This window comes from Ptychodera flava, chromosome 1 (genome assembly GCF_041260155.1).
Source record: "Ptychodera flava strain L36383 chromosome 1, AS_Pfla_20210202, whole genome shotgun sequence".
NCBI lineage: Eukaryota > Metazoa > Hemichordata > Enteropneusta > Ptychoderidae > Ptychodera > Ptychodera flava.
In genome coordinates this window covers 53,582,274-53,607,891 of record NC_091928.1, presented here as the reverse complement: position 1 = coordinate 53,607,891, position 25,618 = coordinate 53,582,274, and the positions used below count along the sequence as shown (strand labels likewise).

At 37.5% G+C, this 25,618-nt stretch overlaps 2 protein-coding genes across 2 annotated transcripts; both read right to left on the bottom strand.

The window, feature by feature from the left end:
* Window positions 1-3: 3 nt before the first annotated feature.
* Window positions 4-2,868, bottom strand: LOC139140884 (uncharacterized). The gene is made up of 2 exons (XM_070710358.1): window positions 2,790-2,868; window positions 4-2,464 (listed from the first exon to the last, which is right to left on the bottom strand). Exon 2 carries the CDS (start codon window positions 2,280-2,282, stop codon window positions 432-434), a length of 1,851 nt encoding a protein of 616 aa, XP_070566459.1. The 5' UTR covers window positions 2,283-2,464; window positions 2,790-2,868; the 3' UTR covers window positions 4-431.
* Window positions 2,869-14,050: 11,182 nt separating this feature from the next.
* Window positions 14,051-25,214, bottom strand: LOC139140874 (protein starmaker-like). Its single transcript, XM_070710347.1, has 2 exons — window positions 24,977-25,214; window positions 14,051-17,050 (listed from the first exon to the last, which is right to left on the bottom strand). Exon 2 carries the CDS (start codon window positions 16,512-16,514, stop codon window positions 14,094-14,096), a length of 2,421 nt encoding a protein of 806 aa, XP_070566448.1. The 5' UTR covers window positions 16,515-17,050; window positions 24,977-25,214; the 3' UTR covers window positions 14,051-14,093.
* Window positions 25,215-25,618: the final 404 nt, after the last annotated feature.

The window sequence follows — 25,618 nt, the reverse complement described above, 5'->3', positions numbered from 1 at the left end:
GATCCTGCTAAATAATCGGATTTGCAAGCTTCTTTCAATCTGTAGAGATTAAGAAGCTGTGGGACACGGATTGGGATTACAAGGGAACTTGGTCTCATCTTTCCTATTCCCACATCACCGACTGACTTGCGACAGTTGTCTTCAACTTCTTGTCGAGTTTTTTCATTGCCAAGTACTTCAATAACTCTGTTCCTCAAACTTCGGATAAAATGTCCGCTGTCAAGATCTTTCAGATTAATATAAACCTCGAGACCTGTAGTTTGTAGAGAGAAAAATATAATGTGGAGGTTTTGGAAGGCATTACGTATACAGTTCAATATTCGTCAAAGAATAGGTATGGCTGTCATGCACTTTTCAGGTCGTTTTACACAATTTCTGAAATTGCCCACACAAAATATATTACCATTTGATTGACAAAATATAAGTAGTTGCTATACCAATACAGCAATACCGATCCGGAGGAATATCTGAAAGATGCAAGCATCGTGTTTGATGGCAATAAGACTTACAGTTCTGATTTGAATCTGTGGTAAGAACATCGCTGCAAACGTGGCATAACTTTTAGCAACGGCTTCGCTCATCATGTACGTCATCTTAAGTTTCCTAGCCTGTTGGAAAGCCGTGTTTGTATGGCTAATCATATTCATGATCTTCTCTGAGCGTTTCTCGTCACGTCGAAGAATACAGTAGTCCATGCAGTCGGGGAAATAGTCCTTGATGAATTGTGCCAGTTGGGAATCATCATCTGCAAGGATAGGTAACCCTATGGCCATTGCTTCTAAACCGTGGAAACCATAGTCTTCATCCCGTTTTGCAAGGCAGAGATGTGATTGCTTAAGATCCTTAACGAGCTGTTCTGCGGTAGACACTTCTTTCACCTGTAACTTACAATGGCTGCCTTTCAGTTTTTGAATGATTTCACTGACTTTTTCAGCATCTATCGTATGGACACTGCACACTTCCCATGTCGGAATACCGGCATGGTTTTCATATCGGGAACGACCGGCTTTATCAACCGCTGAGGCTAGAGTTTCATAGTTATCCAGCTTCTTCAAATCCACTTTACCATAGCTTATTATGACGTGATTTCGCACTTCATTTTGCAGTTGTACTGTCTCGTTGAAGAAACATGGTCGTGGTTTTGGAAGAAGTTGGACATGCGGTATTGTTTTTAACTTGTCTGCACTTGTAATCGCTCTGTATTTATTGTCAAAATAATTGTACATGCTGGGTCCCATAGAAAATACCGCATCTGCTTTTTGTGCCATTTCAAGCATGTTATCGTCAAAGTTTGATTGCGATGGATTCGATGTTAAAGGGAGACTGTCATCTTCTGAATGTTTATGATTGATTAAATACAGCTTAGCCTCTGGAAAAATGTGTTCCTTGATGTCGGCTGCAGCCTTGCCTGTGTTGGGAGCATAGCCAACTACATAGTGGATATTTCTAAGCTTTTTCAAATCCGGATAATGGATTTCGTGATTAAGAAGCCAGTTGTGCTGGACGGGATCTTCTTCAGGGGTGGCACGTTTTTTTCTCTGGGCTTTAATTAAGGTAACGCTACAATCTTCAGCATCTTCTTTCTGGCTCTTGCTGACATCAATACTGAGTAGAGTTGAGTATACCTTAAGAACCTCGCCCACCGTAGCCTTTCTTGCACAGAAATCTTGCACCAGAGTTCTGTGATACTGTGACAAGCCCAAATGACTCTTATCCCAAGTTGTGAATACAAAGAGAGCACCAGGAGGGGGAGGCAAGGCATTTAGATCTATCAGCTCTAAACGAGCATTAGGAAAAAGGCCTTCCTGGATCTCTTCTGCGGCTCTTTCTGTAATCGATTTGTATCCCACAACATACTTCACATTCTTTAACACGTTCCGAAGTTGTGGATAGTAAATTTCATGATAGAATAACCAATGTAATGTTGGTGGATCTCTTTCAGGATTGGTGTTCTTCTTTCGTTTGGGTGGAATCAGAATGACACCTACAGCAACTGCGTCTTTCCTTTGGTCTTCACTCACATTGACATCTAGTACAGTGGAGTAGAGTTGCAATTTTTCATTTGAGTTCAGTTGCTTGTTGCAAAAATGCTCTACAATATCTTTATGACATGGTGCTGATTCGTCACCTTTTGTATTCCACGTCTCGAAAAGGAAGAGCAGAGAAGATGACTCATTGTCAGGTTCATTTTCCGGTCCGCAAACTGGTGTATTTTGACTTTGCTCATTATATCCAGTTTGAGAAGCTTGATGACCCTGGTCGTCAGAAACTGGAGATGCCATGGTACTTCTATTTAGTTTCTTCCTGGCGTTTGAATTAAGTTATCGTATGGTCTTCGCATTTAAAAGGCGAAGTGAGCGGCTGGAACTGGAAACATCTGAAGGAGCTGCAAAGTTGGTGTTGAACGAAACCATGACCCCACTCAGGCTCCATCCAGGGTATGTACAGTGACCATGGAAAAGGCCTGTAAATTAAGAAGAATGGAGAGATGTACTCACAACGATGTGAGTACATGAAGTTTGTTGTGTTGTTGAGCAAATTTGCATAATATCAAGCTCTAACCATTGCTATGGCGACAATTGTATACGAAAAGGATGTATTAGAAAGTAAAGTTTTGGGCTCCTTAAAAGGATTTGAATGATGATCTTTGACCTGTTTATCAAGCTTTGTTTGGTAACGCTGTTGTTCAAAGCACTGAACAGTGGGCGTATGATAAATGCTTCTCGTCTCAGTCAGGTCACTTCAGGTTAACTTCCAATATAGATTACGTGCGTGATAATAGGTCTTACCTTAGTTCGGGTCACCACTGTACTGTCAGGTCAACTTTGCATAGAGATTAAGTGCGTCGTGTCTGTCATGCAGTGGAACTGTTTGAAGGGAGAGATAGTCATGATTAGAACCCTTTGAACGTTGAGATTTGTTCCATCGAATCAAGAAAATCGTAACACTCCCCATGACACACAATCATTCGTTATAACATTTCCCAAATCAAACTGATTGGTCTCTTCGATTAGTGGTAATTAACAGCCAAAATGGGATCTCTTCGAAGGACAGTCTTTTGAAATAATAATGCAATCACCAGAATATCTTCACATAGTATGCACATTTTGTTGTTATCCACACTGTTACCTTCAGAAGATTAGTCAATTCAAAAGCAGTAATTCGCATCGTTGTTCATACTGTAGCAGATTGAAATCGTTCAGCACATGATCAAAACGATTTGACTTTCCGATCTTTTAAACGACGATGGCCACCCCTGACTGATGTATTTGGTCACAGTGGCTCAAAAAGTTTTGACAGCGAGGGTCAGACACTGCAGTAACTCGAGCCAAAGACAATACAAACCTGTGTAAAAACTCACGGAAAATTCAAGTCGGTCCGAAAGTTAGAAATATGGTACAATTTGCTGATACAAATATATATTAGACACATACAGGTGCCATTTGAGTCGAGCTTAGCTGTGACGGAAATGAACAAAGCTATGTTTTGTAGGAAAGTTTTACAGAAAGGAGTGCGCATAATAAATACTTCTTAGTTAGTTAAGCTACCATTTCAACAACAGGTTAACTTTGGTTGACATTAAAAGAATTTTATGCCTGGTATGCCTGGTATGCTGTGTAACTGCTTGAGAGGATAAATAGTTGTGACTGTAGAAACCCTGTCATGTTGACATTACATCTATATTGTTTATTTCTTACATTACCTATAAGAAGACTGCTCCATTTATAACCCCTAACGCACTTGGCGTATTCCTTTCTTTATGTTGGAATGACTTGTATCAGGTTTGTAAATACAGCGCCAAAAATACGGCACATATTGTTGTCATGATAGTGTTTACTGAAGTGTACATCACATAATGCCAAAAGGAAGACGAGTACCAGGAATTAAGAGAGTACTCTAGGTTTTACACTCACCAACTTACCATGCCACATAAATGTGTAGACTTATATACAGTTACTGAGAATTTGAATGATGATCCTGGGATTCAAATTTTGGTAAAACTGTAATACGCGACTTTCTCACTCAATTTTCATTTAATTTTGCAGAGACTGACTGGTCCTATGAAAAAAAAGTAAAATTAGAAATAGCCGTGTGTAAGCATCGTGTTCACTGGTCTGCATTATAAGAAAGCTGTACATTATCACCGTCTCCTCAGACGTTCGTGCCATCAAGTATTCATATACAGCTATTTATAATTTTGCCATTAACTTCACAATTTCATAGCATCCTAACACCCCACTAAAATAGGTTTTGTCGGACTGTGCAGCTGTGTTTGATTTATGCAAATTAGACACAATTCCCCTTGATGCATTCAGGTAAACCTTCAATATGTCATTCTCAGACTGGTGAGTACCTCTTCCAAATGCACTCTGAAGATAAAAATTCTATTTCAATTTGTTATGCGGCTAACCCCATTTTCACTGGATTACATTGACGCCAAGCACTATCAACGATATCGCAGGGACGACATTCAAGAGGGAGACTGGTGACAGGTATGGAGCTGTTGCGACCTGTTTATCAGAAATGGCGCTACTGACCTTTGTCCCATGTTTTTTATTCAGGCTAAACCCTGTATGGAGGGAGTACATGCTATTTGTTTGATTAGTATTCGAAATGTTATCTTTTCTATGCAGCTACGTTATAAATAATGCTGAACAACATTAAGTGTCACTAAATTCGCCGTATATTGTTTGCCTTCCCCTTATTGAAATATCAGTGGACGAAGTGTTTGCATACGATTTAGCATAGTATAGATACATTTCGGGGGAACACTCGACATCCCGATGTGCAGAAATGGCAGAGACGCATTAATTTGATATAATTATTTTCAAATTATCCTCCTTTTCTAACACTGTTAGATTGTTTTTTGAAGGATTCAATTTTTCTAAATTATGGATATCCCTAAATTACTTATAATTTGTGACGGATTACAGTTAGATCCTTCTCAAAATCAAACGATAGAACATTTTCCTCTTGTCGGTTACAGTTTGCGAGCATGAGTGTGTCCATATTGCTGTTCTGCAGGTCATGATGGTAGGGAATATTGGCCAATAGAACTACATTTCACGGTATAAAATTAAATTTAGTTCAAAACACATAGTGATTTTAATATCCGTTCCCATTCTTAACTACAAAGTATATTATATCATATAAAGAATATGAGAGCTCATACACTTATTTTTGTCGACCCTATTTTGAAACCGTTAACTCTTTAAACTTTCATTGTCATTAAAAATGCATGTATTTACAAGATTTTGCCTTTCCTTTGGCTTACAACGAGAGAAATGTTGAACATTTTCATTGTTTTATTGATTTGTATTGATGTTTGTACACTAGGCATTATGATCGCAAGTATGCCAAAGCTTTGACCTGGCATGCACAAATTAGTATCTTGAGGGAGATTAACATTGTCAAAGCTAGAGAAACTATAGTACACAATTTTATCAAAAACATGTGACATTTATACACATACATTATGCTTACTTATTTACAGACGTATCGGAATCGATATAGAATTCATGAATTATAAAGACAACAAGAGAAGAGGCATAGGCGAAGACAATGTCGGAAAGCAAGCTTACACGAAGGAAGTCTATACAAGCCAAACTTGAATTGCTGCCAATTATTGTCACGTGATTACATTGTGATATGGCTCATGTAAAGGTACACTGTCCGCCTATTACCAATACCCGTCTCTATTTATAAAACCCTTGTAAACATTGCTAACTGCGTTTGTCAATGATAATCCTAGTGACCAGGGCGCCATATATCGATAATTTTGGCCAAACTTAAAGCCAACGAAACAATCACGTGAGAGTTCCATCCTTCTGTTACACAAGAGATGTTCACTGCTGATTTTGAATCTGCAAAATAGATTCGAGCCGTATCTTTGAAAAGCCCTCTGAGGCTTCAAAGGTTTCAAAAAATAGACAGACGTGCAGGCCAGTACCAGGTCAGTACTGACTGGCTTTAGAATCCTGACAATGAAACGACTTCATTGAACATCAGGGCTTGTCCCTTACAACCTATAACCTATTGATTCATGAACAGACTGACTAGTAAACAAACGAAGTACACAAGAAGATCATGATCTGCAATGTGTGACACAGGTGAAAGTATACTAGTAGTCTGGGTCAGGGAAATGTCACAGTCAAAACTTCAAAAAGGTTTAAGACGGGATTAACTCAAACCTTTTAGGTGGCTACTCAAATATGCTACGTTATTGCATTCACAGTTATGTCTAGTGAGACCTTGGTGGCGCAATACAGTTGCTATTGCAGATAAAGTACAACATATCAACTGACAAGAATTTCCTTCGTATTTTACACAGACGAATTGAAAATTAATAGTCTAAAAATATGATATTATCATCGTAATTATTAAAAATAACATCGCAAATATGAAACACTAATATCACCGAGTTAGTATTTCATCCGGGTCGCTCAAGAGCGATAGTTTCACTAGGCGACAATTATGAAGGGCCAAACAAGGTAGATTTGATGGCCAGCTTATTAACCATCGGTAATGAAGATACAGCGATTTAAATGGTAGGAGCGGGTAAAAAAGGTTTGAAGGTCGTATAGAGAGGACTGGCTTTATAAGCTGGCCACCTTCGCCTTTTCTATACTCCTATATTGGAGTATAGTATTACAGCCCTATATTGGAGTATAGTATTACAGCCCGCCGGCTGCCTATGTCATACACAACTCATACACATACAAGGTTTTTATCGAGTGCTGCTCCTAAGAAAGATATAAGGAAGCTCAACCCGGATAAAATAATAACTCGGTATTAGTGATATAAATGTTTCATATTTACGATTTATTAGTCAACGTATTAATAACTTTGTTCATATGAATATCTTGTTTGCGTTGACTTTAGAAAAACAATACAGGTTTGGATCGATTGAACAAGATTATCAGTGTATTCGGTGATTGACATGGGAACATATTATCTACCTATTACTCCATACTTTTCTTAAAACAGTGTGGAAACGTTTGTCCATTTGTCATTCTGAGATATTTTTGGAATTTTTATACTTTTATGAGCTTCCATGTCTCTAGCTTTCTCGGAATTTTCCCAAATCACCAGTAATTAATGACAAATTACTTGTATATATCCTTCTCCAATCAACGTAACCCTTTTAAATGTTTCCTCCATTAGGTTTCAGATTGCGAGCAGGAGTCGGACTACCCTTTTCAGACTTTTTATACAGCACTTGCTGTTAATCATGGTCGTAGCGAAATATTGTACAAGGCGCCGTCAAGATTTTTGTGAATATAATAAAATGACTTAATTTGAACCCAACAATTAATAAGGTCAGAACTCTCATATAAACCCAAGACTTCTGAAACTGTGAACCTTGAGCTACAGGTATTTTACCGTTGCCTCTAGATCTGTTTACAAGATTCTGCCATTTCCGTCAGCTAACAGCGGCGTACGGAAAACGTTTGTAACGTTCCCTATACTTTGAATTCTTCTAAAATACAGACATTTCCATATTTACCAGTGAATTAATACTGTTATTTGTTCACTATTATGGTCCCAAGCTTACGCAATTTTGGTGCAAGTCCTGACGGATTTGACCTGGCAGTCTAAAATCAACCTTTCGAGGGGATTACATGTTTACATGTTACATAGTGGATAATGTTATTTAAATGATGTAAAATGTACACATACATATCCTTAGATTAGTCTCAGACTTACCGAAACGATGTAGATTTCACTAATTATCTGCAAACAGTAACGGCGGGAGACTAGACATGGGTGAAGAAAATGTCGGAAAGCTAGCTTTAGACAGAGGAAGTCCGTACAACTAGTTACGCTTGGATTCTTGCCAATTATGTTGTCACGTGGTAATAATGTCAATGGCTGATGCACAAACAAGGTTAGGGTACACTTTTTACACCGCCCATATGCATACCTGTCTATATTACGGACACAGTCGAATGATATCCCTGCTGATTAGTGCGCCACCTATCGACAACTTGCGACCAAGAGGGTAACACTGACAGACCTTGATAAACACAACTTCAACCTCCTGTACATTGGAGATGTTCACTTGATGATTTTGAGTCAATCGTGCAGTTTTACTGGTAAAGTGAATCTAAGTAATATCTTTGAAAAGTCAGCTATAAAAAGGTGAAAATATCGTCATTATATTATTCTAAAACACATACTTTATTAGTGTCAACGACACCTGGGTCACATTCGGTACAATGTAGCAGGCCAGAGAGAGTGAATCTACAACATTTTATAGTTTCTATGGGCCCTAGCTTGTAACAATCATAATGTCAAGTGCATTTGAATTGTTGGCAGCTGTTGCAATGGACACACACATATCGACACCATGCAGCCTGCTACATCAAAATTAGTGATGCAATCTACCATATACCAAGGTGAAGATGTCCTTTTGTGATACAACACTTGGTAATTCATCAAGCAGTAATATTTGAGAAAATCACTTATTATTGGCTTAAAGGTTTTTGGTTGTGTTTCTGTAAAAATATCACTAACGAAATATTCTGACTCATAGTTACAGACATTTTCACAAATTAAGTTTACACATTTGCTGTTTCATTCAAACTAATTCCCATTTACATTTTAGTGCCTAAACATCAAATACAAAGGTGTAGTTTACAGCGATTCTCAAGTTTTTGCAATTTGACCAGAGAATTCAAGAATGAGATATTTGGCATTTTTTGACCAAAAACAGCAAAAATTGTCACAAAAATACAATATTGCATGTTTTGTCACAATTTGAACATACTTAGCAAAGTTTACCCCTGGGAACATGCATATCAAGTTTCAATGGAATTGAAAGAACGATTTCAGAGAAAAGGTTTTTTTTTGACCAAAAATGGGAAAAATTGCCAAAAAAATATATGAAAATTTCACCACAATTTGAAGACACTAAACTAAATTGCCCCTAGGAGCCTGCATACCATGTTTCACAGCAATCAGAATATTTAATTCAGAGAAAATGTTTTGACCTAAAATGTGAAAAATTGCCGCAAAAATATAAATATGAAAATTTACAACAACCGACCAGAAGATCATGCCTACAAAGTCTAAAATCAATGAGACTAGCAGGTTTTTCAGAGATTTTTTACAGGAAAATTTGCTCCATAAATACAACTATAATAATTTCACCACAATTTCAACAAATCTTACTAATTAAAAGTCACTTTGAACAACCTTCATACCAAGTTGGAACCAAATCTAGTTTGTGGTTACAGAGTTTTAGCAATGTGCAGGATTTTCTTGTTTTTTACCTCTCATTTGTATGTTTTCGACACTGACATGTTCATTTGAACAAGTTCACATCTCCACCCCTGGGTGGAAGGACATACATCCGCACATATTAACATACATACAGATGCTGCAGACTTACCATATAAACTCTCTTTGGTATTTATCAAAATTATACTAAATGTGAGCTATTATAAACAGGAGTGAGGATTATGACCATTGATGGACTCTAGCATCCTGACAAAATGAACAGCCCTGTTCAACATTAAGGATTGCCTGTAAACAGATCTATTCAATGAATCAACATTTACTGTAGTCTGGAACTCAAATTGTATTTATTTATGAACACTAGCTCATGTGCAATATACCCGTAGACTTGGTTGTTTAAACCTGAAAAACAGTGTCTGATTAGACAGAATATACCAACACATGGTTGCAACCTACTTATAAATTTAATGATGCATACTCTTTTCAAATCTGACAATGTACCAATGCACACAACCATGCACACCAAAGTTTGTCTTCTGTACCATGACTTAATGTTAAGATTGAAAAAATGTAACACTTTGTGATCTTTGCTATATCTTTGAAATTGCTGTCTGTTCTAATTCGAATGATATAGGATTCAAAGCGCTCATATCTCAGGGTCTTGTAGTACACTACATGTAAAAGGATAATGCCAAGTGACTTAATTCAAAGGGTTATCTTGAGAAAGTAAACAATATAATATGGTTTATCGCACTACTCAGCTTTCTTACTTTTTCTCAAAAACTTTTATGAGATGTTCTGCTAACAAAACAACCCTTTAAATTGTGAACAATTTCTCTGTTTTATGTTTATGTCTATGACAAGCCAACAACAATCATTTTACAACAAAAGATCATTTAAAGGTTTGAGTTTATTACAACATTATATTGCAATTATTTCACATTGGTATATGCAACTCAGCAACCACAAAAACCGTGCTGGTACAAAAATGTATGAAATCAACAGTATCTTGAAAGCTACACCATATGGCCTACTTCCATTATCTCAGAATTTGGCACAGAATAATACTTGCTTGATCATTTTAAGTTAGAAAAATAAACATAGTTCTTCTTGCAGTTGCAATAATTAATTATACATTGTGTGATATATTTCTATTTTTCTATGGAGCATTATATACAGAGCATATTAAAATATTTACAAATAAATCTATGATATTAACTATCTTACATAATAATAAGCATCTGATATCAAGTGCTACTGATTATATTTATGTTAAGTACCAAAACTAGTGTTGTCTTGCCAGTTAGATAATGTTATGATGCTTTGATGTTTAAAGTGTTCTCGCCCTTGAAATCAATATAGACTGTGTTGTTGTTGTTGTTTGGACAGTGTTATTGACAGTTTTCACCCTTTCACAATAATAGTTTGGCCCAAATATATAGTTATCAATGGTAATGGTGGACTTGTCCACAGGGCATTGTGGTGAACAGGTTACAGCAATGAATACTCCATGAAGGTCTACCAGTACATTATACTCTCATTGTATACAGCATACTGTGTGGAATGGAATTGAAATTACCACAGCTGGGATGTTTTAGAGTTCATTTCAAATTGCCATAATTGCCAGTGACTTCAAGAAGGGATTACACTGGCAGCTAGCTATACAAAAACGTCCCTTCAACAATGGGGTAACATTTCTTGTACATTTTTCACAGCAGATTTGAAACATTTGGCCACTTGGTTCTAATGCCCTAAATGTGAACTCTCAGTCTGATTGTACAATAAGTATGTGCCCAGCTGTTAATAGGAAGTGCTTTTGTAAAGATGGCTGATGATCTGGTTTAAGCTTTAAGTCATTGACAATTACAGTAATGATGGCACATTCAGTAAATTTCCAAGACCCAAGCCCCCTTAATAGTCCGGCTACAGTGATGAATTCTGCTTTGATATCAGTAAATTTCACATATCCAAGCCCTTTAAAAAGGCAGGCTGTAGTCTCAGCTTCTACTTTGATGTCATGTTTCATTATAGGAAAGTGACATTGCAGTCATGGAAGTGGTTTATGAATATTCATATATCTAACTAGCAAAACTGTTTGATAATCAGCATGAAAAATGAACTGAGAAGCAATATATAATACTGCAAAGGTGTAATTTCTAACACATTGCATACCACAGATATGATAGCATAAAAGATTTCTTGTGCAATACATGTATGCTTATATTTGCAAGCACATTTCACTTCACCACAGTGCATCACATTTCAACCAGCAGAATGGTATGTGTAAAATTTCATCCATAACATCAGCAATAGTCTAACAATTTTATGATTATGCAAAATTTTGCCTTTAACGGTGGCAAAGTGACTGTTTTTAGAAACTGTTCAGGTGTCAAGAAAAGCTGAAACAAATCTATAGACACCATATTTATGTTTTAATATTGAGCGTCACAATTATTGTGTCATTTTCTTGATCCGTTCTAATTCTGTTTCAACTATGATAAAAATTTCAGTAAAAGCACAAAGCTAGTGAACTTGACCTTTTCAGGCAATTCTAATGAATGGTTATGAAATTACACGTGAACCCTTTCACAGCCACATTTTGGTACAAGCTATTGTTTTCACAATAAACTTGGACTTTAACAAAAAGGAAAATGGGGCGGGAAGGGTTAAAGAATCATTTCAATGAGTTGTGCGAAATTTAAAACATTTAACTGTAATTACTTTTGTTGTGATGTCTATAAAGTTATACCTTGATGAAGAGAAATAGGATTTTTCAACACAGCACAGATTTATACACATTCTGAAGACTCTGCGTCAAGTAGCAATACATTTACATCTCAAAATAACATTAGTAAAATATTTTTCTTTCTATATCAGTTATACTTTTCTTACTAGTCTCCAACTTTGTCAATAATATAATTTCAAAATATCCTAAAATGTGTCGCATTATGTCAAATAACTTGTAAAAAAGTTTGTTCCTTTTGTCAAAAAATATACTTCATACTTCATTTACATTTTGAAACCAGCATATACATGTATTCCCTAAATGTTATATCCTACCGGTATTTTGTGTCCTAGTATTTCTGAAAAGCATTGTATTTTGAATCTTTGAAAGACAAACATTTGTTCAACTTCCCAAACTTTCAACCACTCTCTTTCAAAATTATGAATAAAAATAGGGGGTAACAGAGTGGATTTAGGTACTTGAGAACCCAATAATTACCAAGTTTTGAAATTCAAAATGGCTGCCATCCTGTGTTATCTCTATAGGAATTATAAAATTCCTGATTTTCACAAAACTCAGCTGGTGAACATTTGTTTACCCGATAAGCTTCAAAATGAGCCACCACAAGTGGTAGATCACAAGGAAATTGTAAAAGTTTGAGAGTCTGAATATCTGTCCCCAAGGCACATTCTACCCTAAACTGTAAAAGGGATCAAGCACATACCAGCTTTTATGTGGATAATGTGAGCACATCCAATATCGTATGGATTAAACGTTTCACTACCACATTTTAGTAAAGTGCTCCCCTTTCCTGTAGTTAAGTGGGTCTGTTCGACAGAAGCATGAAGGGTGACACCTGCGGCTAAACAGAAATGGCCATGCAGAGGAATTTTAATGTCATCTGGGTTCATGTCTCTGCCTGCCTTAACCCCCTTATCTCATTAAAGTACCAAAACAAACTACTTTACATTTAGATTTATGATGGTGTATTGTTTGCATGCGATACAGGTTGCACTCACAGAAAAGTTTGGTGAATGCAAAGCAAATCAATACCACTGAAGCATATCCTCCCTTTCATGATGAATCTTAAACAATTAAGCTCGCTTTGGTTCAGGAAGACTTCCAAAGACCTCTATTAAAATGTATTATGGAGTATATAGATCGCAGATAAAGTGGTATTGTGAAAGTGTTATAGTCTGTTGTTTGGCTACACACGATAATTTCATGTACAGGTGTTCAGGGTTAAATGAGGCAATTCAAGACTTGTTGTTTGCTGAACGTTGTTACGTCTAATAATGTATAAAACGTGCTGTGTCAGTTATGTAAGTGTGGCACTTGTATAACGTAAAGATCCTTGTACAAATTTAGAGATACTTAATTTTTGTAAACTATGCTTATAAATACATTTGTTTGTCAAGGACAGATAATAGCAACGACTACATGTTCATAAAAATTACAAACGACCTCAAAAAGGAAAAAAAAACTGCAGCAAGTGAAAATGAATACAGTAAAATTAGGCCGACCAATGGGCAATACAATACTTGTTAAAAGACAGAGGTGAAACCAGGGTGAAATAAAAACACTTGCAAATCACAGAGGCTAGTCTCTGCAATTTGCAAGTGTTTTATTTCCTGCGTGGTCGGTCAGTATTTTATTGTATTTGTTTTAACAATTGCAGTATTTTACTATATTTGTTTTAACCATTGCAGTTTTTTATCCCATGCCTTTTAACAAGTATTGTATTTCCCGTTCGTCGGCCAATTTTCTACTGTATATAGTTGCTAATTGACCTCAGAGTTCAAGCTCATATATTAAAGAAAGACTTGCACTTGTCTTCAACTGAATTAAATTTTTTCAAACTTTTTCACTGGAAATACAAATGTAGCACACTTTTAATTCATTGCATTAATTAGCAAACCCTGGGGCACTGGTAATTTGTATCTGAAATATGAACATAGCCAAATGAGACCAGACAAACTATACAATATAATGCATTTACAATCTATTCATAACAATGTGAACACCAAATTGGCTTTCTTTGATCACAGTCAATCATAGCAAAATGAATCCCATTGCTTTTTTTTGTCACATACAAAATTTATCACCATGACATAAATTGTCACTCTAATTATGTTGAATTCTCTTCTGATGTTTCTGTAATAAACACACCACCCTGTACGTCTTGTTGACTAGTTGTGTCACTAGTTCCAGACACTTTGCCTTCATCAGTTCCATTGTCACTTTCCTTTCTCAGAAAATCATCCATCAGATTAGCTGTTCTCAACACATCTTCCATTTTCTTCTCTGCATCGGACTGCGGGGGCGGTATATTCACATTTTCATCCAAATTAAAGCTAACTTTGCTCTTAGATCTTGGAGTCTCTTCATCATTTTCTTCTGTTTTTGTTGTTTCATTATTTGCTTCTGACTCATCTGTCCCTGTCTGGCTGATGTCCTCTGTCTCTTGTTTTTCATCCCGGTTTTCTGATTGGTCGCCATTCTTGAGATCTGATTGGCTGCCATCAGTGCCCTGGCTCTTCTCTGGAGTTGTAGACCCACTGTCTTCCTTTGAGTTGACTTTCTCACCAGACGTGTCACTGGTTTCCTTATCAAGTTGGTCTTCTACACCATCCTTGACAGTTGTGTCCTTCTGATTGGCTGTGTCATCATCAGTTGACTTTTCACCTGGCTTCTGATTCGCTGCAACATCGTCAGCTGACTTTCCCTCTGTCTTCTCATTGGTAGTGGAGCTGTTTTGCTGTGAGCCACCATCTGTTTTCTGTTCATCTGTGATCTCACAACCCTGTGGTTCTGGTCGTTCAGTCTTTAATATTTTACTTGGAGCACTTTTAGTTTTCCTGCTCCCGGATCCCGGTCTACCTGACAGTGGTGGAGTGGGTGGTTTTCCATTGGCAGATCCTAATCTTGGTTTTGCAGTGCTCGGTTTTGGAGATTCTGTTCTGGGATCCATCTCAGGCTTCCAGGTGTAATTCCTGGCTTTCCCATTCCCTGTGGCACTTCCATTGGCAGACTCATTACTGGCTGATGCCGGCCTCTTCCCTGATGGACTTGGACTACGCCGATCTCGTGGTGATTTTTTCAGTCCTGTATCAACCTTCAACTTGGATTCCGTAGCCTTTTCAATCCTTTCCCTCGCCAGTTTTGGAATTATATTTTCCAGTGAAGGATCACTCCACACTTCCTTTGCTTTCCTGACTTCTTCTTTGAGTTTCTGTCGGTTTTCATCTTTGCGTTTCTGCTGCAGCCATTCATCGTAGCTCATCTTACTCATGGGGTTGGGTTTCCTCTTTGGCTGGTACCTTGACAACGATGGGTTACTACCATCCTGAGTTGAGCCTTTCTTCCCTGGTTTTCTGTAGACATAATCATTGTTACTTGCTAGAGTTCCATCAGGGTCCCTAACAGTCTTACTCCTTCCCCTTGGATCAGCACTTGAAGGATGTACTTTATTTTTACATTTTCTTTTAGTCTTTTTAGTGTTTGCAACAGTCTCCTCCATTTTGTTTTCTTTTCCCTGTTCTTCACTTTTCACATTCTCTTGTCCAGCAGAAGTTCCTTTTGTACTTTTCTCTGACCCTTGACCTTCCTTTGTGTCCTCAGGTGACCTTTCACCTTCCTTTACCTCTGTCTCAGAGCCTTGATTTGCCTTTCCCTTAGCATTACTTGGTTTCTTTTTCATCTTAGCAGCCATTGCTGCTTTCCTCTCTGCCTCTTTTACTTTCAGTTCTTGGAGTCTCTTATCCCTTTCAGCTTTCTGATGTTCTAGCATGGCTTCTTCAGCCGTCTTTTTCTGCCGCTGTTTCCTCCTCGTCAGAAGAGTCTCTTTCCTTGTCTTTTTGAGCCAATCTGCGTAAAGTTCCTCAGCTTCCACCATTCTTTCAATTTTCTTCTCCGTTTCTTTCTGTTCCGCTTTTTTCTCCTGTCTCTCTTTCTTCAGTTTCTCCCTCCTCTGTTTCCTGAGTAGTGCGTTCTTCTTCTTCAACCATAATAAAAGTTCAGGGTTGCCGCTGTCAGCTAGCTTGTGATCAGAGTGCTGTACTTCCCGTGGGGGTCTTGGAGAGGGAGTCTGTGGAACTCCTGGGGAAAGACATATTGGGGGTGGCGGTTTGACTTTCCGTTTGAACTTCTTTTGCCTGACAGTCACAACTCTGCGGTTGCTCTGATCAATGCTGGGATCATACCGAGGCAGTCCTAATCTGGTTGCCGGAATGTGAAGCATTGACAGAATGGTTGTTGCTTTCCGTATTTCGTCATTGTCCAGCGTTCTGCTTCGCGGCTGTGCACCGGGATAAGTGTACATTATCTTTTCCCTGGGGGATGAGTATTTCAAGATTCCTTTGTGCTGAGTTGATCTTGGTGAGCTGAGTTCCTTATCAGTTGTGTCACTGTCCAACACTGTGGAAAAAGATACCCGCTTAAATCTGAAGCTGTCATCGCCATGGTCACCAGATTCATCAATGTCTGAGCCACCATCTGATTGGCTGTCCTGACTATACGATGCAGAACTAGATGAATAATTTGTTCTCATACTGTCTCCTTCTTGGCTTATCTTCAACAGGCGCTGTTTCTAACAGAACCATGTCCTCTACTTCATCATCGTCAACATCTTCAAATTCATCATCAGAGTAGCCAGTCCCCTGTACGTCCATCTTACGGCGGTGACCCAATGCAGAAGTCACCCTTGACCCCCTCAGGTCACTATGTCTCGGTTTCCGCTCGTATCCTGCTGACCTCACACGCCGGTGTCGCGGCACCTCTGCATGTCTACCACCGGAATGGTACGAGTATCTGTTCTGGTGATGCTCTGGAGCACTGTCCGACATCCCTGATGCTGACGTTGACTGATGGGCCTCTAGAAACTGTTGCTGTAGCGATGCCTGGCTCTCAACGTACTGCTTCAGTAGCAGCTGTTGTAACTCCTGGTACTTTTTCACAAGCACCTGATCTGAGTGTGTGCGCGACGACAGTCCAATCTTTGACCTTCTGTTTTGGTCACTGTCTTCGTCATCAAGAATTGTTTTCAAAAGGTCCATACTTTCTAGTTTTGACCTTGACCTTGACATTCTGTTAAAAAAAAGACAAAATTAGAAAGTGTCAGTAAATGACAGAACAGCTGCAGAATTTAATAAACTCTTTGCTTTAATCTGGGTGGACCACATGAAGCTGCTGCCTGAGATTCCAAGCTATCACTGACTTGAGTGACACAAATTACTGCATGCACTGGTGCAATGATGCACCAACCGTAAAGCTACATTTGTATGGCATTTCCCATATGCACCATCTGTGTGCACTGATTTTTTGTTGTTTTACGGAGATTAGCTGGCAAACATCACTCAAAGTCACTTAATGTGTAGTCATCCAGATCACTTTGGTATAGTACATCAATTCTGGCTACCACAGGAACGCAAAGATACCAAGGGGGTTTGTCAATCATGTGCATGTACATGTACTTGCATTGTCTCTATTTTTCACAAAAAATGTATCATGATATAACACCCAAATGCACTGCTAGAGCATGGATGGCTATAAAATCAGGTGTAAATTAATGTAGTACGGTACCATTCTATATAGGAGAGTGCCCTCTTTTGTCCAGAAGATGTACATGTTCCTTTTAGACTATCTAACCTGGTGAGCGTGAATAACTGGACAAAATGGCAAAAAATCATGCTAGTGACCTTATAATATTTCTTTCGGAAGTTTTTATGAATCAAAAGAACCGAAATTATGTTTTTGTACTGAAAAATCGAGAGTTGTTTTATTTTGAAAGATCAGTAGAGAATAATTAACATTGTAGCTCTGACATAATATCAGTAAGCTAGAGGGTCAAATCTCAGGTCTAACAAAATTCACCTTTTTTCGTCACTTTTTTCTATTTAGTAAGAAAATTTGCGCGGTGACCCCAACTTTTTTTGCTTCTAAATCAAAGAACACTGTCTGTTTGATAGAAATTGCTGTACTTTTTAACATTTTGAAAATTATTTTGTGCATTTATATGAAGTTTATATTTTTTAAAAAGACTAATTTTACAGTTAAATGATAAATTTAGGGTCTAATATTTAATTTTTAAGACAAGACATCACATATTTTAGTTGATTGTCGTAATTCAGCTGTCCTGGCGATGCAAAAATGTGGTATGCACACTGGGATCTGTTAATCGTTTGCGATAAAATAAAGATTCTGCTGGTAAGTGCAAATTTCGCAAAATGGGAGATTTAGTGGTTTTCTGTCAATTTTGGCATGTGTTTTTTCAAAAATTTTGCATGGGTACCCCATATTTTTTCATATCTTTGCAATGTACACATAAAGATTATTTCAGAAAAGTCAACTTCAAGAATGTCCCAACATTTTTTGGAATGGTAGCGTACCTCCTTAATATGTAAAGTAAAATATTGTTGTAGACAAGTCCCTTAAAATTACTGAAAATACATAAAAATAATTACGGTAATCAGTCAAACATCTCCTTATTTATGTTGGGATGACAAATGACATTCAGTTTCACAGAAAATGAGTGTGAAATTAAAGTCCTAGAGACCCCTGACACCTCAAGTTGGTGAATGAAAGAGTGCCTTGCTGTGAATTGCAATGAAAGAGCATTTCTTAGAGATGGATAATCTTCAGAGTTGTCACTGATTGACACTTCACCTTAAATGACCTTTCATTCACCCCAGTCATCCTTGGACAATTTGAAAACTACTGAACCCATTACCGGTGATGAAATTTCTGTTTTACCGTTTTTGTTTGGCATTAAATCTTTGATTACGCGCTTTGAGCTTCAGTGCTTGCTGAGGTATGGGGTCTACATCTTGAATGGCCAAGTTATTGAAGCAATCATCGGAATAATATATTCTCAATAAGAACCAAGCCTTGCCAGAAATCCCTATGGACTCAGCAGCCATCAATCACATTTCTATTCAGGTAAGACATTCATGTAAGCATTGTATTTGTATAAGAGCTTTGCATGAATTGGTGAGTTCAGACCTCAAAGCTTTCAACTTTCAAGCTTAGAAAGTATGCCAAATATTTGAACTTTAAGGTTAAAATAAATTGGTTTCTTCTGGATGCTAACTTTATTTAACATGTCAATCTCTTCTCTGAGAAGTAATTGAAAGAGAATATTTGAACAAAGATGAGTTCTTATATCAACACTTTGAAATATTAATTTGATGTAATATCCAAAATTTGCTGATTTGAAAGCTCAAATATAGAGAAAACTTCACAAAAACATTATTACTTATATTGTACAATTTTAATGAAAAACTTAGCTCCATGGCAACATGGTGTTCTTTATAAGATGTCAAACAAGTTCTAATGGCAAAAATATCATACCGGTAGATGACTTTATTTACAATGTACTTACATTCTCAAATTCAATTTTGCAATAATGGAAAAGTCAAGTGTTATAATTGATTACGTTCTTAATTAAGGGAACATAATTAAGAGAACAGCTGTCCCTTTTCATCAGAGTCAAATTTACTTTGAAGGAACTGAGCAAATCATTATATTACTCATGTGTTGCTAAGATAGACTTTATGCAAATTTATCTTGCAAATCCCTTGGCAAATCTGACCTGATGAACAACACAGTAACTATGCTACATGGACGTTACAAGCAGAAACATGGCTTTCATCATCCCTATGTTTACAATCTCTTTTAGTTTACATGCCAGAGTTGAAATTCACATTCTCTGATATCTCGGTCCATTAGTGCAGTAGCACGGCAAATCTGAGTTGAAAGTGATGTTTATCTCTTGAAAAAATCTCCAGATATTTTTAGCAAAAGTCCTCAATCTGACAAAAATAATAAAAAGGTCAGTAAACTGTGAATGTTGAATATTTTGCTCCGAATCACAGTCTTATACACAGGTCTATTAGCATACGGATCAGGACAATAACATAATGTTTTAGGGGGAGGAGGAGGATAAGAATAAATGGAATAAAGCTTGAACTATCACAAACAATATAAGAAGATGATCATTTACATAATATTGGTACACTTCCATAATTGCTTATACAGATTTGTAAATAATATTTGGCACGTACAGAACAAAAACTGTAATTTTTCTGAACTGAACTTGTATGTGTAAAATTGTTACTCTTTGCAAATCCTTCTGAATGACAACAGAGCTGAACTCGCATGATTATATATTGGTTGGGTGAATTACAACTGCAAATTTTCTGAAAGGCCATTGTGGGTATTGATTTAAATGGACCATCTCTACATCAATATCTTACCAAGTATCAGGGTTTTCCACAAGGGGATTTTCAGGGGTTGGCTATACCCATCTCATTTTGGAACAATCTTTTCATATGTTAGTAGCTGTACAAAATAATAAATTTTCACAATAAAAGTATATACTGTACAAATTATGTATTGTTATGTACGTTGGCTGTCTCTGCTTTTCCTATCTGTGAAGAACACCGCATACAATCATTTTCCTGTAATTTGTCCTATCCATATGTGAATTTGACATCAAATTACACAGACATCTGTTGTATGTGTTTTCATTATAATAGCATTTTAATATACAAAATACTTTTATTGAGCCTTTTGACTTTGACATCATTATATAAATACAGGAATCGAGGGTCTTCTCTGTAAAATCTACTAGCAAAAGCTTGAAAACGATCAGAAAATTTTCATCAAAACTGTTACAAATAATGGCTCAATAACACTGTATGGGGAGAGTTACTGTAAATTATCTTCTAGTAATTCCTGTCTTAAGCTATGACCAGCATGCAATGGTACAACCCAATGGATGTCAACTTTTTGGCTGGATGAATGTGAACACAAATGGGGATGACACCGCTCATTAAGAACTGCAAAGCTTTCACAGGCAATGGCCAGGTAATAGATGAACGACTCAATTGATTGAACAGTTATGTATTTAGGAGAACAATCTAGCCAAACTGAGTACGATAGCGTTTCCATGCCTACAAGGCACTTCAATAATTGGGGTGACGGAGTAACCTAATAAGGCAGTACAAATTTCCTATTTGTACGTTCTGTAGTAATCTAATATTGACACTATTGAATACAGCCATGAATTGGCGGAGAATATCTGAAAATTTATTCAAAGCAATCTTTTTGTCCTTAAAACATCAAATGGATAAGAAATTGGGTAAAAATCATTTGCATTTCCTTGAAAATTTTACCGACAATTATTCTGATGGAGAAAAATCTACAAAATTAGAATGTTTACAAATTAACATTTACTGAGAACACATATAGAATTTTGATTTTGCAGTCCAATTATCCTGGCTCAAACACAGAAAATATACCAGAAAGTAGCCTGTTTCTATCATGGAAATTCTCACATCAAGCAATTAGTTTGTTGTTATGTACAGACCACTTTCCAGCTTTACGACGTATTTGACAATTTAATTATTTCTTTCCTCAATTTACCGGTAAAAATGTAATCTGATAAGATTACGGCAGCCATTCACCTAATTTCATTATAATCGGAACTATTGATGGTCGTGACTGCAATTTATGTCAAACATTTATAAGTAATTGCTCTTGAGAAGTGGTATTGAAAGAAATCATGAATTTTATGAGAGCAGTAAGTTGTTTGATTTTACTCAATGTAATTTATGTCTTTCTCACACTGTTTTGTTTTGTCATGCATAAATGCCTGATCTGTGATACATCCTCCATGAAAAGACTGACAACAATGAATACCTGCTAAGAAATATCTGAGCATTCATTTTTTTTTACTGTGATCTGTCTTACAGCTACAATTTGTATTCAAAATTGTAGACAGCGGTGAATGTCACTGCAACTGTGTGCTTTTCATGAAATAAATGATTGCTGTAAATTTTCTCACTTAACATTGCAATGAGAATGGATGATACACAGAAAATAGCTGTTGAGTGTTATGCATCATGATATAGATACATGACATTTTACACAGATTCCTCTCCTTTGTTTAAAATAATTCTCATCAATGATCAATATGGTTTGATTACTTTAATATTCCCTCATTAAGGGATGATTCTGAGATTTATCTTTTTCATTTTCATGTCTGATGTGACTATGTATGAGTGTACATTGTTGTCATGGTTACCTGTACATTTAAATATTGACTTTGAATTTGGCATTTTAATTAAAAAATATTAATGTGCAATACAATGGATTCAGCTGTTTTGCCAGTTGAGACCCAATGTCACAACTCTAGCTTAACCCCAATTAAACCACTGAAAGAATTGGATTTTGCCATTGTGTGCTGGTAGTGGTGTGTGTATGAGAGAGAGAGAGAGAGAGAGAGAGAGAGAGAGAGAGAGAGAGAGAGAGAGAGAGAAGTGGGGAGGGAGGGAGAGAAAGGAAGGGAGGGAGGAGAGTGTGTATGATTACGTACATGGTATTTGGTAAAATCATATTGCAATTACATGTACAGATCTAAGAAATGTGGGTTGCCATCACACGTGGGGTGTGGTATGTAATTCTGAGGAATTGGTGAATCTACATGTTGAGAATTAAGCCACAAACATCACCAGATTCCATGTTGTTTTGGCTTTATGACACTAAGGTATAAGATTAACATTCTCATAATTTTTTGGTACGTTCAGACTGACGAGTTTGCGTCGGCCCAGGTCCCGACCAGGGCCGGGGCCGACGTAAAAAACCAATGTGGACACGCTGAGTCGGCCCTGGGCCGACTCAGTTTGGTCCCGGTTAGAAGGGGGGGTTCAGGGCCGACTCAGGGCCGACGCAAAATTTGGTCCGATGCAAATCGCCAGTGTGGACACGTTACGTCGGCCCTGGTCCCAGTTGACCAGGCCTCCGCTATGGATCGAAGTTGAACTAGTCACCCTATTCGCACAAAACAAACGACGTTTGAAACTAAAGTTTACACCTATCGAAAGTTTTTAATCCAGCCTTTACATTTTAATATCATCCCGTGTACGCTGAACTTCCCACCAACCTTTGTTCCGCAAACGAGACCATGTCATTCGATTCCACAGTGCACGTAATAGACTAGACAGGCATGTCAAAAATGCCGCGCACTGGTTATTTCTCCACCGCGGTCTTATATATACCATATGCTCATCCAATAAATAGTGAAGATCTCTCCGATGATTAAAAGGGTGAGTGGTAGTCATATTTGCCCTTCTTGTGCGTAAAAACACAGGAAAATCATGAACAGTTGAAACCGCGTGCCATATTCAAATGCGCCATTTTGAACTTTGACAGGTCAGAGGTCACAAAGGAAGGTAAAGTTACGTCGGCCCTAATTCTGGTACCGGTAGGTGTGGACACGGACCAAATTTAATCCAAAAGGACAATTATTTTGCGTCGGCCCAAATTTCAGTTGGGTTGCCAGTGTGAACAAGATATTTGACATCCTTGAAACACACTTGATATCTGTATACATGTATTTATAAATTATATATGTCTATGACATGAATCTTGCTGAATATTTAAACTGCACAATTTCAATATGTCAATGCCAACTTAAATGAATGTGTGGTGGTGCAGAACAACACTATGACACAAAGGTAAAATGAAATACATGTATGCAATGGTAGCACAGTAACATGAAAAGTGTAAGCTTAACCCTTTCAGGCCTGACTTTTTAGTAATTTTCCAAGGGTTTAATGAGAGTGAAAGGGTTAATTAATCAATCAAAGATAAATAAATGAATTATACACATCAGCTTGCGTTTCCATGATCATGGAAGTGCAACAACTCTGAAACTAAGGAATTACCAGAGTCATTCATTTTCAGGCAAGTTTTAGCTAGATTTCTGTATAGTTTAATTAACCTTTTTAACACCATGGTTTGTCCCAATTAAAATGTTTTCAGTGTTTTAAGTTCTGACCTCAACAGAGGTAAGGGGGGGGGGGGAGCTGTCACGTCAGAGGGGGTCTCATTTGCAACCCTCCTATATTTTACAATTATCACAGTTGATTCTATCAACTTTTTTCACGCCCAATTCCATCCTGTTGAAAACAGTAAGTATGAAGATGAAAGCAAATTTCACAACGAATAGAAATATGGTAACCAGTCCTGACCAACCATACCATCTGGTATTGTACGTGAGTGATTAAGAAACTTTAGATGTCACTTTTCAGGTATACCATATGTCACACATCGTGGATGTACCAGAAAGAATTACCCTGGCTGCCAGATGAAGGGATGCACCTGTAGGGAAAGGTGTGTCGGTGTTGATCGACCTGCGAAATGCCTCTACATTTTCCTTCGATCGTAATAAATAGGACGCTTCTAAAATATTCAGGTCATACTGTGCGATGTGCATGGGTACACCGTAGTCCGTAATGATGTCAATCGATTTACCGCTATCATGATATCAACGTAGCCTCATTTAGCCTTCGGTATCATTCAAATGTAAATGTATGGATTATAGACGATCAGATATCAGATCCATCTCATTGAACGTCAAAATTTGATGAAGGCGTCTCATCACAATCATGCAAAGCTTACGTGAGATTTTGCTTGCAATTATAGTCATATTCAGTAGATTTAATATTCTTGACAGTTGTGAGTCGGTGACTCGATCGTGCCGCCATGGTCAGGGCTTGTGGTAATGACTATTAGGTTGCAAGTTTGGCTCATGTGGGAGTTTCACCAACATGTTGTTGCAGCAGAACTATCGTCAAATTCCTGAACAAGTCTACATTATTATGACTTGTGGTGGTAAAATTTGTTGGAAATACAGCACACAATGAATTGTTGTCGTACACTGTAAGTATTGGGATCATAGTATTAGTAGGGTATGTCGGTTGTCCCGCATGAAACAATGTTGTTGCCTCGAGATTTGGCTATTTTACAAGTCTTGTTGCGTCTGTCTGTGCACTTTGAGAACAATGTCGGACTCATTTCATAGAGATACGATACTTTGCTAAAACAGGGCGCAGCGGCAAATTTCGGAAACCAGATTGTGATCCACTCCAGAAATGGGTCAGGCCACTTGCAATGTGTTGATGAAGGCGGCTAGTAATCGTGTGGAGCTGTTACAAATAACACACCTACCTTCATGATACATTAGATCACAAATGAAACTCTATATTCCAACCCGACGCGACGCCTATATTTCCACGCTTCAGCACTTTCGTCGGATTTGGGACTGTCACCTAAGTCTCTCACATCGTCTGGCTTGTCGATAAAGACGATCAATCGTAATATAATACTTGTAAAACTAATAGAGTTATGTACGCAGGCCTCGTTGTCACCCTAAACACGGGAAATCCGCAACGGGAACCCAAACAATGGTCAACAAAATTTGCATAATGTAAGCTGTTGAATATACTGTCCGCACCGTTTACAATCGTTCAAATCAATTGTCCATCATTAATTTTTATAGCTTTCAATGTTTGACATTAAATTTTCATTTTTCAAAAGCTAGAAACTGCAGATATTATTATTGCATCATAATGTGCCTCTAGGAAGAACTTAATATGTACAATAGGCAATATTCGCTCCAGCATGAGAGAGACATTTTCAGTGGGAGTGTAATAGAATAGCCAATTATCTTTTTCGTTACCAAGCAGGAGCTGGGCAAAACTATATTTGAGTGGTGACTCGAATGAGGGACGAGATGTTGTAATTTGTACAAAATATTTTCTGCTAAGATGCGTTAGCCAATATAGGACATCTCAAGAATTTTTTAGAAAT